Source organism: Eumetopias jubatus, unplaced genomic scaffold (assembly GCF_037043125.1).
Source record: "Eumetopias jubatus isolate StellerSeaLion01/CBP00866 unplaced genomic scaffold, mEumJub1_p1.0 scaffold_1, whole genome shotgun sequence".
NCBI lineage: Eukaryota > Metazoa > Chordata > Mammalia > Carnivora > Otariidae > Eumetopias > Eumetopias jubatus.
In genome coordinates this window covers 148,464,939-148,480,327 of record NW_028274807.1, presented here as the reverse complement: position 1 = coordinate 148,480,327, position 15,389 = coordinate 148,464,939, and the positions used below count along the sequence as shown (strand labels likewise).

At 42.4% G+C, this 15,389-nt stretch overlaps 1 protein-coding gene and 1 long non-coding RNA gene across 2 annotated transcripts; one reads left to right on the top strand and one right to left on the bottom strand.

Annotated features, from left to right (window-relative positions):
* Window positions 1–883: 883 nt before the first annotated feature.
* LOC114212350 (uncharacterized) lies at window positions 884–6,178 on the bottom strand. The gene is made up of 3 exons (XR_003609948.2): window positions 5,790–6,178; window positions 2,792–2,861; window positions 884–1,466 (listed from the first exon to the last, which is right to left on the bottom strand). It is a non-coding gene; the product is annotated as an uncharacterized LOC114212350 (long non-coding RNA).
* Window positions 2,775–13,030, top strand: CCR8 (C-C motif chemokine receptor 8). The gene is made up of 2 exons (XM_028107202.2): window positions 2,775–2,916; window positions 8,198–13,030. The coding sequence occupies exon 2, from the start codon at window positions 8,228–8,230 to the stop codon at window positions 9,293–9,295; it is 1,068 nt and encodes a 355-aa protein (XP_027963003.1). The 5' UTR covers window positions 2,775–2,916; window positions 8,198–8,227; the 3' UTR covers window positions 9,296–13,030.
* Window positions 13,031–15,389: the final 2,359 nt, after the last annotated feature.

Here is a 15,389-nt window from a genome sequence, read left to right as displayed (position 1 = left end):
CAGTTAACTATTTGGGTGACCACTGCCACATCACCTCACTTCTCTGAGCTTCAGTTTCTCAAACAAAAGTGATAATAACTCTCATGCATAATCTTCATGAGATCTAATGAGGATGAAGTATAGAAAGGAATTGGCACATAAACAGCACTCGATAACTGGGAGCTATCAAATCAGTCTCTACTCTTTTAGTTGTGCCAGAAACCCAACTGAAACTAGCTTATGCTTAAAAGGGTGGCTGGAGGTTGGGGGGGGAGAGGACACTAATGAATCATACAACTGTCATTCCAAGAGCACAAACGATTTCATCAGAATTATATATTTTCTCCATTTCTTGGCCCTAATTTTCCTTGCTTGGTTTCATCCTTCAGATAGTTTTCTGCCACATGGGGTCTCAAGATGTGAGATTCTGTAATTCAATCATGAGCATGGATGGGAAAATGAAACATTCTCCTTGACCAGACCAGAGTCAAGGAGCCTTCCTTCCTTTTAATGGTGTGCATGCTTGTGTGTGTGCATGTGTGTGTGCATGTGTGTGTGTGAGTGTGTCAGTGTGAATGGCAGCCGAACCAGTAATGCATGGAATGGGAGCTAGATGGATGTCCCTTTATCTAAAGATTCATCTAAAGAAGGGATGTTGACAGATGTAAGCAACATGGCCATTACATTATTACTCTGCTCACCATGGGATGAAAAGAGGGAACATTTCATAATGATGATATTTTCAATGTACAGCATGTAAGTAATGAAATCATTAACAGAAATGATCACTGCTACCACTATAATTCAAATATATATGCATATACACACACATATCCACCACACTTGGGCCTGCCATATGCCATGAAGGAGAGCCAGTACAGATAGAAATTATACAACTTCAAAATAATGATAAAATGGTCATCTTATTTTAATATAGTTTTCAGTAAAAAATTTTAATAGACTGGGCGCCTGGGTGGCTCAGATGCTTGAGCGTCTGCCTTCAGCTCAGGTCGTGATCCCAGGGTCCTGGGATCGAGTCCCGCGTCGGGCTCCCTGCTCCTTGGGAGCCTGCTTCTCCCTTTGCCTCTCTCTCTCTCTCTCTGTCTTTCATGAATAAATAAATAAAATCTTTAAAAAGATTTTAATAGACTTTATTTCTTAGGGAAGTTCTAGGTATGCAGACCATTTAGGTAGAAAAGACAGAAAGTCCTCATATATATCCTGTATTAGTCTGTTTGAACCACCATAACAAAATACCACAAGCTGGGTGGCTTAGATGATAGAAATGTATTTTCTCACAGTTCTGGAAGCTAGAAGTCCAAGATCAAGGTGCTGACAAATTGGGTTCCTGGTAAGAGCCTTTTCCTGGCTTGTAGATGGCCACCTTCTTGCCGTGTCCTCACATGGTGTTTTCTCTGTACACATGCAGTCAGAGGGTTCTGGTGTCTCTTCCTCTTCTTCTTTTTTTTAAGATTTCATTTATTTATCTGACAGAAAAAGAGTGAGAGAGCATAAGGGGGGGGAGCAGCAGAGGGAGAGGGAGCAGCAGACTCCCCGATGAGCAGGGAGCCTGATACGGGGCTCCATCCCAGGACACTGAGATCATGACCTGAGCCAAAGGCAGACGCTTAACGACTGAGCCACCCAGGCGCCCCTTCTCTTCCTCTTCTTATAGGAACACCAGTCCTATCAGATCCAGGCCCCATCCTTATGACCTGATTTGACTCTAATTACATCTCTAAAGGCAAATACCATCACAATGGGGGTTAGGGCTTCAGCATATGCATCTTGGGGGGGGGACATAATTCAGTCTGTAATACCACCTCCTCCTCCCACACAGTTTCTCCTCTAATTAACATCTTGCATTAGCATGGTACATTTGTTAAAATTGATGAATCAACATAGATTATCATTAACTGAAGCCCACAGTTTATATTAGGGTTCATTCTGTGTTGTACCTTCTTTGGGTTTTGACAAATGCATAATGATGTGTATCCATTATTACAGTTTCATACAAAATAGTTTCACCACCCTAAAAATGTCCTGTGTTCCACCTTTTCACCCTTCTCCCCCTGAACCCCTGGAAACCATTTACCTTTTTTCTACTGTCTCTGTAGTTTTGTCTTTTCCAGAATGTCATATAGTTGGAATCAGATGAGATGTAGCCTCTTCAGATGGGCTTCATTCACTTAGCAATATACGCATAAAGTGTCTTTGTGTGTGTGTGTGTGGGGGGGGCTTGATAGTTTTTTTAAATCACTGAATAATATTCCGTTGTGTACATTACCACAGCTTGTTTATCCATTCCTTGACCAAAGGACATCCTGGTTGCTTTCAATTTGGGGCAATTATGAATAAAGCTGCTATAAATATTCATGCTCAGGGGTTTGTATGGATATGTTTTCAACTCATTTGGGTAAATACTCAGGAGCATGATTTCTGGATCATATGGTAAGCCTATTCTAGCTTTATAAAAAATTGCCAATCTTCTTTCAAAAAAAAATTTGCCAAACTGTCTTCCAAAGTGGCGGTACAATTTTGCATTCCCACCAGCAGTAAATGAGAGTTCCTCTTGCTTTATATTCTATCTAGCATTCAGTGTTGTCAGGGTTTCGGACTTTAACCATTCTAATAATTATGTAGTGATATCTCTCTGTTGTTTTAATTTGCAATTCCCTAATGACATAAGGTGTTTAGCATATTTTCATATGCTCATTTGCCATCTGTACGTATATTTTGGGTGAGATCAATTTTTTTTCTAACTTCTTAAATAACTGTGGGATGGTAGATCCACCCCTATTCTGCCACTCACCACAAATAGATAAGATACCTCCCTTGAGAGGAGCTCTTGCTCACTGGGCTGCACACACAGAGGGCAGGTTCTGAAAAGAAGGAATTAGCAACATTGAAATCTCCAGAACAAAGACTCTAATTAAGGTATGTATTAATGAGCATCCTTGGGGAAGAAGGATAGAAGTAGGGAGGGACACTTTTATGTCCCTGGGAAAAAAGCAAAGGGCAGGCAAATATTTCAGAAGTCTGGCAGAAGAGGTGAATTTTTTCTTTTTTTAATCTTTGCATGTCCTGAGTCCACAAACCTGCAAATGTCTCAGTGGCTGTCCATGGCTCTGACTGAGGGAGGCAAGCCATGCCATTTTCTCTGCAGGACGCTAGGAGGGAGTCAAAGCTCCTATAAGAGTGGGAAGGTTGATAAGAAAATACCTCTTACCACCAGGCATCTGTCCTTGTGCTGGTTACAAGGTTTCTATCAGACAAACCATTACTCAGCTGTTACAAGATAGTCTAGAACTTGAAAGTCAGGTGGCCTAACTTCTTTTTTTTTTTTAAAGATTTTATTTATTTATTTGAGAGAGAGAGAATGAGAGACAGAGAGCACGAGAGGGAAGAGGGTCAGAGGGAGAAGCAGACTCCCCGCTGAGCAGGGAGCCCGATGCGGGACTCGATCCTGGGACTCCAGGATCATGACCTGAGCCGAAGGCAGTGGCCCAACCAACTGAGCCACCCAGGCACCCCAGGTGGCCTAACTTCTAAAAGACTGGAGTGTTTTTACTCTACCCACAAAATAGCTAATATGGAAGAGGAAAAAGCATTTGGAGTAGATGTAGTTTTGAGTCCTGGCTCTATGGCCTCCCTCTCTGTAACTTTAGTCAGTGGACTGATGGTCTCTGAGACTCAGATACAACCCTAACTCCACAAACAGGAGGTATGAGGGCCTGCTTTACAGGGATTCAAGAGAAATGAATGAAAGAATGCATCTAAAACACCTTGTCCACTGTAATAAATGATGGACATTCTTAATATTTCACATAGATTTTACTGATGAGAGAGCATGGGGGAAGAATGGATTGGGGTTCAGCAGGAAGGATCTGGGGAAGGAATAAGTTGAGGACTTCCCCTTATTCTAGGTTATTAGGAGAGCTGAATAGAAGGAAGGCAAACAGAAAATTATTTCTTTTAAACAACTGTTAGACAAGTGGGAAGGAAGAGGTAGGAGGAGAGACTATTATTTTGAGAGATACTAGCCACAAAAAAAAAAAAAAGACCCACCTCCATACTTCAGAAACTATGTTTTTAAACCCACTTTGGGTACATACTTAAATAAAATTAATATCTTTAAAAATGGCTAACTTGCTAGGCATTTCAAAATATAGAAAGAAAGGTGGCTTAGTGGACAAGGATGTCTGAATGTTCAGAAGCCAAACACCTTGGAAAAATAATGTCCAAATTGAAAGCGTCTTGAATGTGAATATCAAGCTGAGAATTATCATGTTGTAATTGTTGAGTCTTCCCTCACATAACTATAGCAATGTTTCCTTTTTAATTGTGTCCTCTTTGATGACAAAGTTTCATAATATTTTACATAACTGAGCTGCTGTTTTAATCACATTTGTTCTTAGAAACCTTAGCAATTTTTGTTGCTAGAATGATTGGGATTGTTTTTTTTTTCTATTGCATTTTTAAAATAGTTATTTATGGTGCTTATAAAAGCAGTGAAAAGAATGAACTGAAGTCTTTAGAAGAGCGTGGCTGTCTTTCTAAAACAACAGTGCGGGGAGAAGAAAAGTAAGATACAAAATGAGGGACATGACAACCATTTGTGTAAGTCAAAAGTGAGCACAAAACAATATTATATATTATTTAGGGGTACATTAAAATATGTAAAAGGACAGGGGAAACTGTTTGGAATGAACCGTACCAGACTGGTTTCTGTACTTGCTTCCGGGGTCTGGGAATCGGTCGTGTAAAGAGAAATCTGGCTTCATCTGTATTGCATTAGAAAGGCAGGAAGAGAGGGAAAGAAAGAAAAAAGAACTAAAAGCAAATCTGACAATACGTTAGCAATTGCTAATTCTGGGTCGTGGAACGATAGGTATTTAAATTGTCTTCATAAGGGGCGCCTGGGTGGCTCAGTCGTTAAGCGTCTGCCTTCGGCTCAGGTCATGATCCCAGGGTCCTGGAATTGAGCCCCGCATCGGGCTCCCTGCTGGGGGGGGGCGGGGAGGCGGCGAGCCTGCTTCTCCCTCTCCCACTCCCCCTGCTTGTGCTCTCTCGCGCGCTGTCTCTGTCAAATAAATAAATAAAATCTTAAAAAAATTTTTTAAATTGTCTTCATAAATTTTGGCTTTTCTTATCCCACCCAATCCCCCCTGTATTGGTCAGCTGGGGCAGTTTTCAATTTTTAAAAGCATGTTAATAGACCTTAATGTTTAGAGAAGCTTTAGGTTTACAGGAAATTTGGATGGAAAAATACAGTTTCCATATGCTCCTTCCCCCACCCCTGGACTCCTTCGTCTGTTTCCGCTGCCATAGCAATGTACCACAGGCCGGGTGGGTCAAATGGCAGAAATGTATTTTCTCAGGGGTCGGGAGGCTCCAAGTCTAAGGTCAAGGTGCTGATATATTGGGTTCCTGATAAGTGCCCCTTCCTGGCTTGCAGACAGTCACCTTCTTAATTTGACCCCCTAGGACCTTTTCTCTAGGCATGTACTGAGAAAGAGAGAGAGGTTTTTGGTATCTCTTCCTCTTCTTAGAAGGACACCAGTCCAATCAGATCAGGACCTCACCCTTACAACATCATTTAACCTCAATTACCTCCTGAAGCTCTATCTCCAAATATCATCACAGTAGGAATTGGGGCTTCAATATATGGGCACACAATTCAGTCTTTAACATCCTGCCTTCTGGCTTCCCAAAATTCACGTCCTCAAGTACTAAGTACATGCATTCCATTTCAACAGCTCCCAGAGTCTTAACCCATTCCAGCATCAATTCTAGATCCAAAGTCTCACCTGGGTATCATTGAAATCAGGTGTGAGTGAGACCTGAGGCTGAATTCCTCTCCAGCTGTGAGCCTGTGAAACCAGACAAGTTACGCGCTTCGAAAATACAGCGGTGGGACAGGCATAGGACAGAGATTCCCATTCCGCAGGGAACAAATCAGAAAGCACGGAGGGGTGGTGGGTCTCTGGCAAGCCCCAAAGCTAGCAAGGCAAATTCAATTAGGTTGTAAGGCTCAAGAATAATCTTCAGGGCGCCTGGGTGGCTCAGTCGTTAAGCTTCTGCCTTCGGTTCAGGTCGTGATCCCAGGGTCCTGGAATCGAGCCCCGCATCGGGCTCCCTGCTCAGCGGGAAGCCTGCTTCTCCCTCTCCCACTGCCCCTGCTTGTGTTCCCTCTCTCCCTGTGTCTCTATCAAATAAATAAATAAAATCTTAAAAAAGAAAAACCACTAGGTGGCAGCGTCACCTCAGGACCCCAGGCTGGGGCCCCGCCCCCAGGGCACCGAGCGGGTGGCCTCCTGCCGGAAGGGGAGAAACAGTCTTACCCCTTGCACCTGTGGGGACAGTGCTAGCCCTGATGATTTCTCTATCTTCAGGGTCATTCCTCCGTTTTCTTGAAGGATACAATGTACTCGCAGGCATATGGCTCTATTGTCCCATCCTATAGAATCCCAGAAGTCCAAACGCGTTGGTTTATTTTGTCCTGTCTCTGCAGCTTTGGACAAAACCGACAGTGTCTCTACCCCTAGCTTCTGTTGAAATGGCCGATGAACTCCATGGGTGACCTCTCTGTGGAGTGGTCCTCCAGCCACACCTTAGGCGTATTCTCCAGAAACACTTCCTCATTTCTGTGGTATGGACAGGCTTCCAAATCTTTGAGTTCGGATTCCTCTTTGTGTAACGACTCCTTCAACTTACCTCTCTCCTCTAGCATTTTATGATAATCGGCACAGAGAAGCCAGGCTGCCTCTTAACCTTGGCTTAGGAATACCCCAGACAAATACCCAATCTTCCACAAAACACTAGAACACAATTCAACCAAGTTCTCTGCCACTTATAGCAAGGATCCAATTCTTCCACTTCCAATAATGTATTCTTCATTTCTGCCTGAGACCTCACCTTTAATGTTCATATTTCCACCCCCGTTCTGTTCATGATGATACCTGTAATCTCTCAGACCATGGAAGCTCTCTCTCCAGCCTCCTCTCTTCTTCCCGAGCCCTCAGCATAATCACCTTTACCATCCACATTGCCACCAACAGGCAACCTCGGCTTTTTCTAGCATATGCGCCTCAGGCTCCTTCCACCTCCGCCCATTAGCAGCTTCCAAAGCCATTTAGATATTTGTTACAGTAGCACCCACTTCTCAGTATCATAATCTGTACCAGTCAGCTCAGGCTGCCATACCAAAGTGCCCCAGACCGGGTGGCTTAAACAACAGAAATTAATTTTGTCATGGTCCTGGAGGCTAGAGGTCCAAGATCAGGGTGCCAAGAGGGCCGGTTTCTGGTAAGACCTCTCTTCCTGGCTTGCAACCCTCCATTTTCTTGCTGTGTCCTCATTGGTCTTTTCCCTGTGCGTGCAGAGAGAGAAAGAGAGAGAGAGAGCTTGTATGCTCGGGTGACTCTTCTTCTTATAAGGACACCAGGCCTATGGATTGGGGCCCGACCCTTATGATATATTTAACTATAATTACCTCCTTACTGGCTCATCTCCAAATATAGTGACCTAGGTGGTGTCTTGGTCGGTTTGGGCTGCTATCACGAAATAACGGAGGCTGAGTGGTTCATAAACAACAGAAATGTAATTGTCGCCATTCTAGAGGCTGAGAAGCCCAAAATCAGGGTGCCAGCAGGCTCTGATGAGAACCCTCTTCCAGGTTGCAGACCGCCGACTTCTCCTTATAACCTCACGTGGCTGAGAGCGGAGAGAAGAAGCAAGCTCTCCTGTGACTCTTATAAGGGCACCCATCCCATTCATGAGGGCTCTAGTCTCATGACCTCATTTAACTCAATTACTTCCCAAAGAACCCACTGCTTAATACCATCACAAGGTGGGGTAGGGCTTTAACATAGGAATCTTGAGGGGCACCTGGGTGGCTCCGTCGTTAGGCGGCTGCCTTTGGCTCAGGTCATGGTCCCAGGGTCCTGGGACGGATCCCTGCATCGGGAGGCCTGCTTCTCCCTCTCCCACTACCCCGGCTTATGTTCCCTCTCTCGATGTCTCTCTCTCTTTCTCCATCAAAGTAAATAAATAAAATGTTTTTTTTTAAAAAAACATATGAATTTGGGGAGGAAACAAATGTTCAGTCTGTAACGGGGCTTTAGGGCTTCAAAATATGAATGAGGTGAGGGGAGGCAGTTAGAATTCAGTCTATATTTTTAAATGAAAATATTTTTAAGGAATGAATCTCTCTTAGGCACCTCTCTGACCTGGTCCTCCCGCCTTGATGGATTATACACCGGAGCCCAATGTGACCACGGTAACTGACTACTACTATCCTGATGACATTGCAAGACCCTGTGATGGGGAACTTATCCAAAGAGATAGCAAGTTGCTTCTTGCTGTCTTTTACTGCGTCTTGTTTGTATTTGGTCTTCTGGGAAACAGCCTGGTCATCCTTGTCCTTGTCACCTGTAAGAAGCTGAAGAGCATCACCGACATATACCTCTTGAACCTGGCCCTGTCTGACTTGCTTTTTGTCTTCTCCTTCCCCTTCCAAACCCACTATCAGCTGGACCAGTGGGTGTTTGGGACTGTAATGTGCAAGGTGGTCTCTGGTTTTTATTACATTGGCTTCTTCAGCAGCATGTTCTTTATCACCCTTATGAGTGTGGACAGGTACCTGGCAATCGTCCACGCTGTCTATGCCATGAAAGTGAGGACAGCCAGGATGGGCATAGCCCTGAGTCTGGCCGTGTGGCTGATTGCCCTCATGGCCACCAGCCCATTACTAGTATTGTACCAAGTGGCCTCTGAAGATGGCATTCTGCAGTGTTATTCGTCTTACAACCAGCAGACTCTGAAGTGGAAGATCTTCATCCACTTTGAAATGAATATCTTGGGTCTGTTGATCCCATTCACCATCCTTATGTTCTGCTACATTAGCATCCTGCACCAGCTGAAGAGTTGCCAAAATCACAACAAGACCAAGGCCATCAAGTTGGTGCTCATTGTGGTGATTGCATCTTTACTCTTCTGGGTCCCATTCAACGTGGCCCTCTTCCTCACGTCTCTGCTCAACATGAACATCTTGGATGGATGTGTCCTGAGCCAGCGGCTGATTTATGCCACCCATGTCACAGAAACCATTTCCTTCACTCACTGCTGTGTGAACCCTGTGATCTATGCTTTCATGGGTGAGAAGTTCAAGAAACACCTCTCAGAAATATTCTGGAAGATTTCCAATCATATTCTCTTCTTCATAGGAAGACGAATACCTAGGGAAGGCTGGGAAAGATCCCCCTCCTCCTGTCAGAACACCTCCCGTTCCTTCACCACAGACTACATTTTGTGACAGGGGTGCTTCTTTTAGGAGACAAAAATGATTTACACTGGAGTCTGAGGCTACATGAAGGGATACTCTTAGAAATGTGGTTACAGGCACAAGGCATATTTCATGACAGTTAATGAACTCCGACTATTGCAAAATAATCTTCTCAACTTTCAAAGATTTTGTTACTTTTTTCTGCAAATAGTCTATATATCTCACTATTAAGTATAATGTTAGCTTTGGGATTTGTTTTTTAGTTTTTGTAGTGTCTTTATCACATATCAATTTAAATTTTATCAAACGCTTTTTCACATCTATTAAGGTGATCATATAGCTTTCCTCTATTATTCTGTTAATTTGGTGAACTACATTGTCTGATTTTCTTATTTTAAATCAACCTGTATTTTCCCCGGAAAAAAATGACCTATTGTTCACGATCATTTTAATAAATAATTAGATTCTCAGAATTTTCATATCTGTGTTCATGAGAAATATTGACCTGTAATTTTCCTTTTAAAATGTCCTGGTGAGGGGCGCCTGGGTGGCTCAGTCGTTAAGCATCTGCCTTTGGCTCAGGTCATGATCCCAGGGTCCTGGGATTGAGCCCCACATCGGGCTCCCTGCTCGGTGGGAAACCTGCTTCTCCCTCTCTCACTCCCCCTGCTTGTGTTCCCTCTCTCGCTGTGTCTCTCTCTGTCAAATAAATAAATAAAAATCTTTAAAAAAAAATGTCCTGGTGAAACACGCAGGACATATCACCACTGCTGTTCAATATAGTACTAGAAGTCCTAGCCACACCAATCAGACAACAAAGAGAAATAAAAGGCATCCGAATTGGCAAAGAAGCCAAGCTCTCACTCTTTGCAGATGACATGATACTCTATGTGGAAAACCCAAGAGACTCCACCCCAAAATTGCTAGAACTCATACAAGAATTCAGCAATGTGGCAGGATATAAAATCAATGTACAGAAATCAGTTGCAACGACGTGGATGGAACTAGAGGGTGAAATAAGGCAATCAGAGAAGGACAATTATCATATGATCTCACTCATATTTGGAATTTAAGAAACAAAACAGAGGATCACAGGGGAAGAGAGGAAAAAATAAAACAAGATGAATTCGGAGAGGGAGACAAACCATAAGAGACTCTTAATCAGACGAGATCGGGCGCGTTCAGGGTGGTATGGCACAAACTGAGGGTTGCTGGAGGGGAGGAGGGTGAAGGGCTGGGGTAACTGGGTGATGGACATTAAGGAGGGCACGTGATGTAATGGGCACTGGGTGTTATGTAAGACTGATGAATCACTGACCTCTACCTCTGAAACTAATAATACATTAAATGTTATTTAATTGGGGACACCTGGGTGGCTCAGTTGGTTAAGCATCTGCCTTCAGTTCAGGTCATGATCCCAGGGTCCTGGGATCGAGTCCTGCATCGGGCTCTTTGCTCAGCAGGGAGCTTGCTTCTCCCTCTGCTTGCCGCTCCCTTTGCTGGTGTTCTCTCTCTGTGACAAATAAATAAATAAAATCTTTTTTTAAAATGTTAATTAATTGAATTTAAATAAAAAATTAAAAAATTAAATAAAATTGTAAAATAAAATAAAATAAAATGTCCTGGTCAGATCGGCAATAACATGGATGGACCTAGATGTATTATGCTAAGTGAATAAGTCAGAGACAGAAAAACAGATATCATGCAATTTCACTTGTATGTGGAATTTAAGAAATAGAACAAATGAACAAAGAAAAAAAGAGAGAAACAAAAAACCAGATTCTTAAATACGGAGAAAGAACTGGTGGTTGCCAGAGGGGAGGTGGGGGAGGATGGGTGAAATAGAGGATTAAGATGTACAAATGTCCAGTGTTAAAATAAACCAGTCGGGGAGAAGAAAAGCACAGCATAGGAAATACAGTCAGTAATGTTTTTTGGTGACAGATGGTGGTGACTACACTTACTATGTATGATCACCGAGAAATATACAGATCTGTTGCATCACTATATTGTATACCTGAAACTAATATAATATACTGTATGTTAATTACATTTAAAAAAAATGTCCTGGTCAGATGTGATCTCCAAAAATGTGTTGGAAAGTATTCCCTTCGCCACTACTCTCTGAAAGAGTTTGTGCAAAATATTGGGTGTTACTGCCCCCATAAAAGTTTGGTAAAATCCATTAGTGAAGCCATCTGGGATTTCTCTGTAGCAAGATTTCCAATTATACATTCAGTTTCTTTGGCAGATAAAGATTATTCAGATTTTCTGTCTTTGCTTGTCTCAGTGTTGGAAAGTTGTGATTTTAAAGGAATTTTCCCAGTTTAAGTTGTCAAATTGGCATAAAGTTGTTCCAATATCTTCTTATAGCATTTTTATGAGAATATGAAGTAATGTCCTTTTCACTCCTAATTCACACCAAATCATTGGTGATTTGTATTTTCTCTCTTTTTTGTTCCTGATCAGTCTTATGAGGTTTATGAATTTTATTAATCTTTTCAAAAAACAGCTTTTGGCTTTGTTGATTTTATGTTTTTGTCTTTACACTGATTTCTGCTCTTATTTTTTAAAGATTTATTTATTTATTTGAGAGAGAGAGAGCAAGTGGGGGAGTCCTGAGGGAGAGGAAGAGAGAGAAATCAAGCAGACTCCCCACTGAGGGTGGAGCCTGAGGGGCTCCTCCCTGCCCATGGCTGGACCTCACGACCCTGAGATCATGACCTGAGCCAAAAGGAAGAGTTTGGATGCTTAACTGACTGAGCCACCCAGGTGCCCCTGCTCTTATCTTTATCTTACCTCCTTTCCTTAGGTTTAATTTCTATTTTATTCTAGCTTCTTGAAATGGAATCTTAGATTACTGATTACCAATCTTTGTTCATTTTTGAAAGATGTCTTTAGAGCTACAAAATTTCCTCCAGCTCTGCTTACACTGCATCCCATACATTTTCATACAGTTGATTTTCATTGATTTCCAATTTAAATTATTTTCTATTTTCCATTGTGAATTCTTTTTTTTTTAAGATTTTTATTTATTTATTTATTTGTCAGAGAGAGAGAGGACAAGCAGGGGGAGTGGCAGAGGGAGAAGCAGGCTCCCCACTGAGCAAGGACCCCAATATGGGACTCGATCCCAGGACCCTGGGATCATGGCCTGAGCCGAAGGCAGACGCTTAACCGACTGAGCCACCCAGGCATCCCATCTACTGTGAATTCTTTGTATCATGAGTCGTTCAGAAATGAATTTAAAATTTCCAGACATTTGGGAGGTGGGGGGCACCTGGGTGGCTCACTCAGTTAAGTGTCTGCCTTTGGCTCAGGTCATGATCCCCGAGTCCCAGGGTCCAGCCCCACATCGGGCTCCATGCTCAGTGGGGAATCTGCTTCTCCCTCTCCCTCCGCCCCTCCCCCGATCCTTCTCGTTCTCTCTTGCTCACTCTTTCTCTCTCAAGTAAATAAATAAAATCTTTTTAAAAAAATTTCCAAACATTTGGGGATTTCCTTATGCTTTAGTTTCTAGTTCGACTCCACCGTTCTCAGAGAATATATATGTGTGCATTTGGTTTTTTGAAATTTACTGAGAATTGTTTTATGACCCCAAATATGGTTTATTATGGTAAATGTTCCATGTACACGTGAAAAGAATGGGTGTATTGAGTGGTTGTTGGAGCTGTTTAATCAGATTGCTCTTTATGCCTGCTGATTTTTGCTGTTTGCTTATTCTATGAGTCACGGCAAATAGTATATTAAAATCTTGAACTGTGATTGTGAGTTTGTCTATTTTTCACTTTAATCCCATTCGATTTTGCTGTATATATCTTGAAACTATGTTATTAGGTCCATGCAAATATAAGATTTGTATACCTGTCTATTGAATTGACTCATCATTTTTTGAGTTTATTTATTTATTTATTTGTAATCTCTATACCCAACATGGAGCTCAGACTCATGATCTCAGTCAAGAGTTGCATGCTCTTTGGACTGAGCCAGCCAGGTGCCTGGCTCTTTTATCATTATTAAATGTTTCTTTTCCTCCAACAATACTCCTTGTCCGAAAGTTTGCAAAGGTCAGCATTAATATAGCCACACCAGCTTTCTCTGGATCAGTGTGTGTCTGCTGTGTCTCTCTATACTCTTCTACTTCAAACCAAACTATTTTCTTATGCTTAGTTTCTCCCCTATAAACAGAATTTAGTTGGGGCTTTTTTTTTTTTTTTTGCTTTTTGCACAGTCAGGGTTTCATTACCATGAAGATACATAATATGTATAAAATCTAAAAATCACCTTTAGATAGACTATTCTGTTGGATCCCATTATATAGTATACAAAAGGTTGATTTCTGATTTCAGAACAATTTTTTCTTTTCTTTTCCAAGTTAACAACATAATTTCAATAACAGATGATACATTCTGCAAAATTGACACACATTATATTGACCATATTGCAAATAAATGCCTGGCGGGCAGCCTACTCATTTTAGGAAAGCATCCAAACAGCTTTATCTTGAAATGTTTAAATATGTGCTTAGGATTCACACGCCACTCCTCCAAAAAGTGTAACTCCTGAAAAACATGAGAAGGTTGCTTCTTTCTCCTGCTTTAGACACAAACTGACTTTATTCTGACTCCTGTGAGCTCCATTATTATATTAGGTCACTAATAACAAAAGACAAACTCCTCATTCTGAATGTCCAGACACTGAAATTCCAGTTAAAATGTAACCATGTAGCAATTTCCTGATAACCTGTGTTTTGCTAGAATTTTCATTATAAGTCATCTAGGTGCTTGGTAGATCCTCTTTTCCTGGAGTAATTTCTTACACTGATGCAAGTAAGTGTGATATGTGCTTCATTAATAGTTGTTGCATGAATAAAGGAATGTGCCCCTGAAACAAGACAGGGTTAAGAACTAGGGTGAGGTAGGTACGCAGAACTTGTACCTGGCTCTCAGGCTAATGCAAGCCACACCAGAGAGGTGGGAGATGCTCTGGGGCACAGAGCATCTTTGAGGAAAATGCCCACACATAAGCAAAGTTTTGCCAACAGTTCTGCATTATTCAGAGCCCCCCTCCAGCCCACGTTAGGCACTTCCGATAGAGAGGTTCAAACTTATCAGGGACAGCTTTAACAATCCTAGCAAGGCCTGCCTCTTTAAGAAACTGCACAGAGCACCAACCTGAAAGTCACATCCATGACCCACACACCATCTTCTCCATGAGTTCTTTATAAAGCTCCACCATGGTGGGGCTCCAGGCAGCATTGGGATGGGGAATAATCCTTACACTGGACTGCAAGTGGCTGCTGGAAACCTGAAAAGTCCAAAAGAGGTGGCAGACTACACTTGATACTATCCTGATTTGACTCATTAATTCATGCACATATATAATACATGGACCTGTTTTCTGCAGGCAGAGCAAGTACCAATGTCCAGAGGTGAGAGGGAGCATGTCAGGTTCCCAGAACTGCAGAAGGAGAAATGTTTAATGGTAGGGAAGGGAGGCCAGGGAGCAAGTCAGAGAGAAAGCCCGGGGCCTCACCTGCCACGTTAAAGAATTCGGACTTTATCCAGAAGAGTTATGGAAAGGAGAACGAAATGGTCAGATTTGCATGTTGGAAGGATCCCCACTTGCACATGGGGACTTATAGTCTAGTTAAGCCTCAGTGACCCAGTGGTACAAAATTCAAAGACACCAGTCTTTTCCCTGCCACTTTCCTGCCCTGCTCCCCCATGTCGTCTGGTTTTACTTCTGAGATGGTTCACCTTGGTTGGCCATCTGGCTTATCATGCCTCCTTACGGTTATGCCTCGCATTACAACTGGAGGCCCAACCAGAGACTCCTTTTTCTGGCAGACAGAGGAGAGGACCAGATGTAGGTGGCCAGCCCTCCTCCCAGGAATGCTGGATAACCCATCACATGGCAACACCTTCTTGTACCTTCTACCTGGTTACTGTTCATATTCACTGGTGTCAATCAGTCCTTCCTGTTCTTGGACAGTTTCTACTTTTTTCTGGCTTGTTTATTGGCTTACTCACAGTTTCCTGTACATGCCCTTCCTCACCTACACAGATGGAAAGAAATATAGATTCTCATTTATAGGACAGACAGGCCCGTAAGGGGGGGAAAA

Bases quoted from the DNA above. Each gene is read 5' to 3' on its own strand.
- CCR8 (XM_028107202.2), top strand. From the start codon at position 8,228: ATGGATTATACACCGGAGCCCAATGTGACCACGGTAACTGACTACTAC.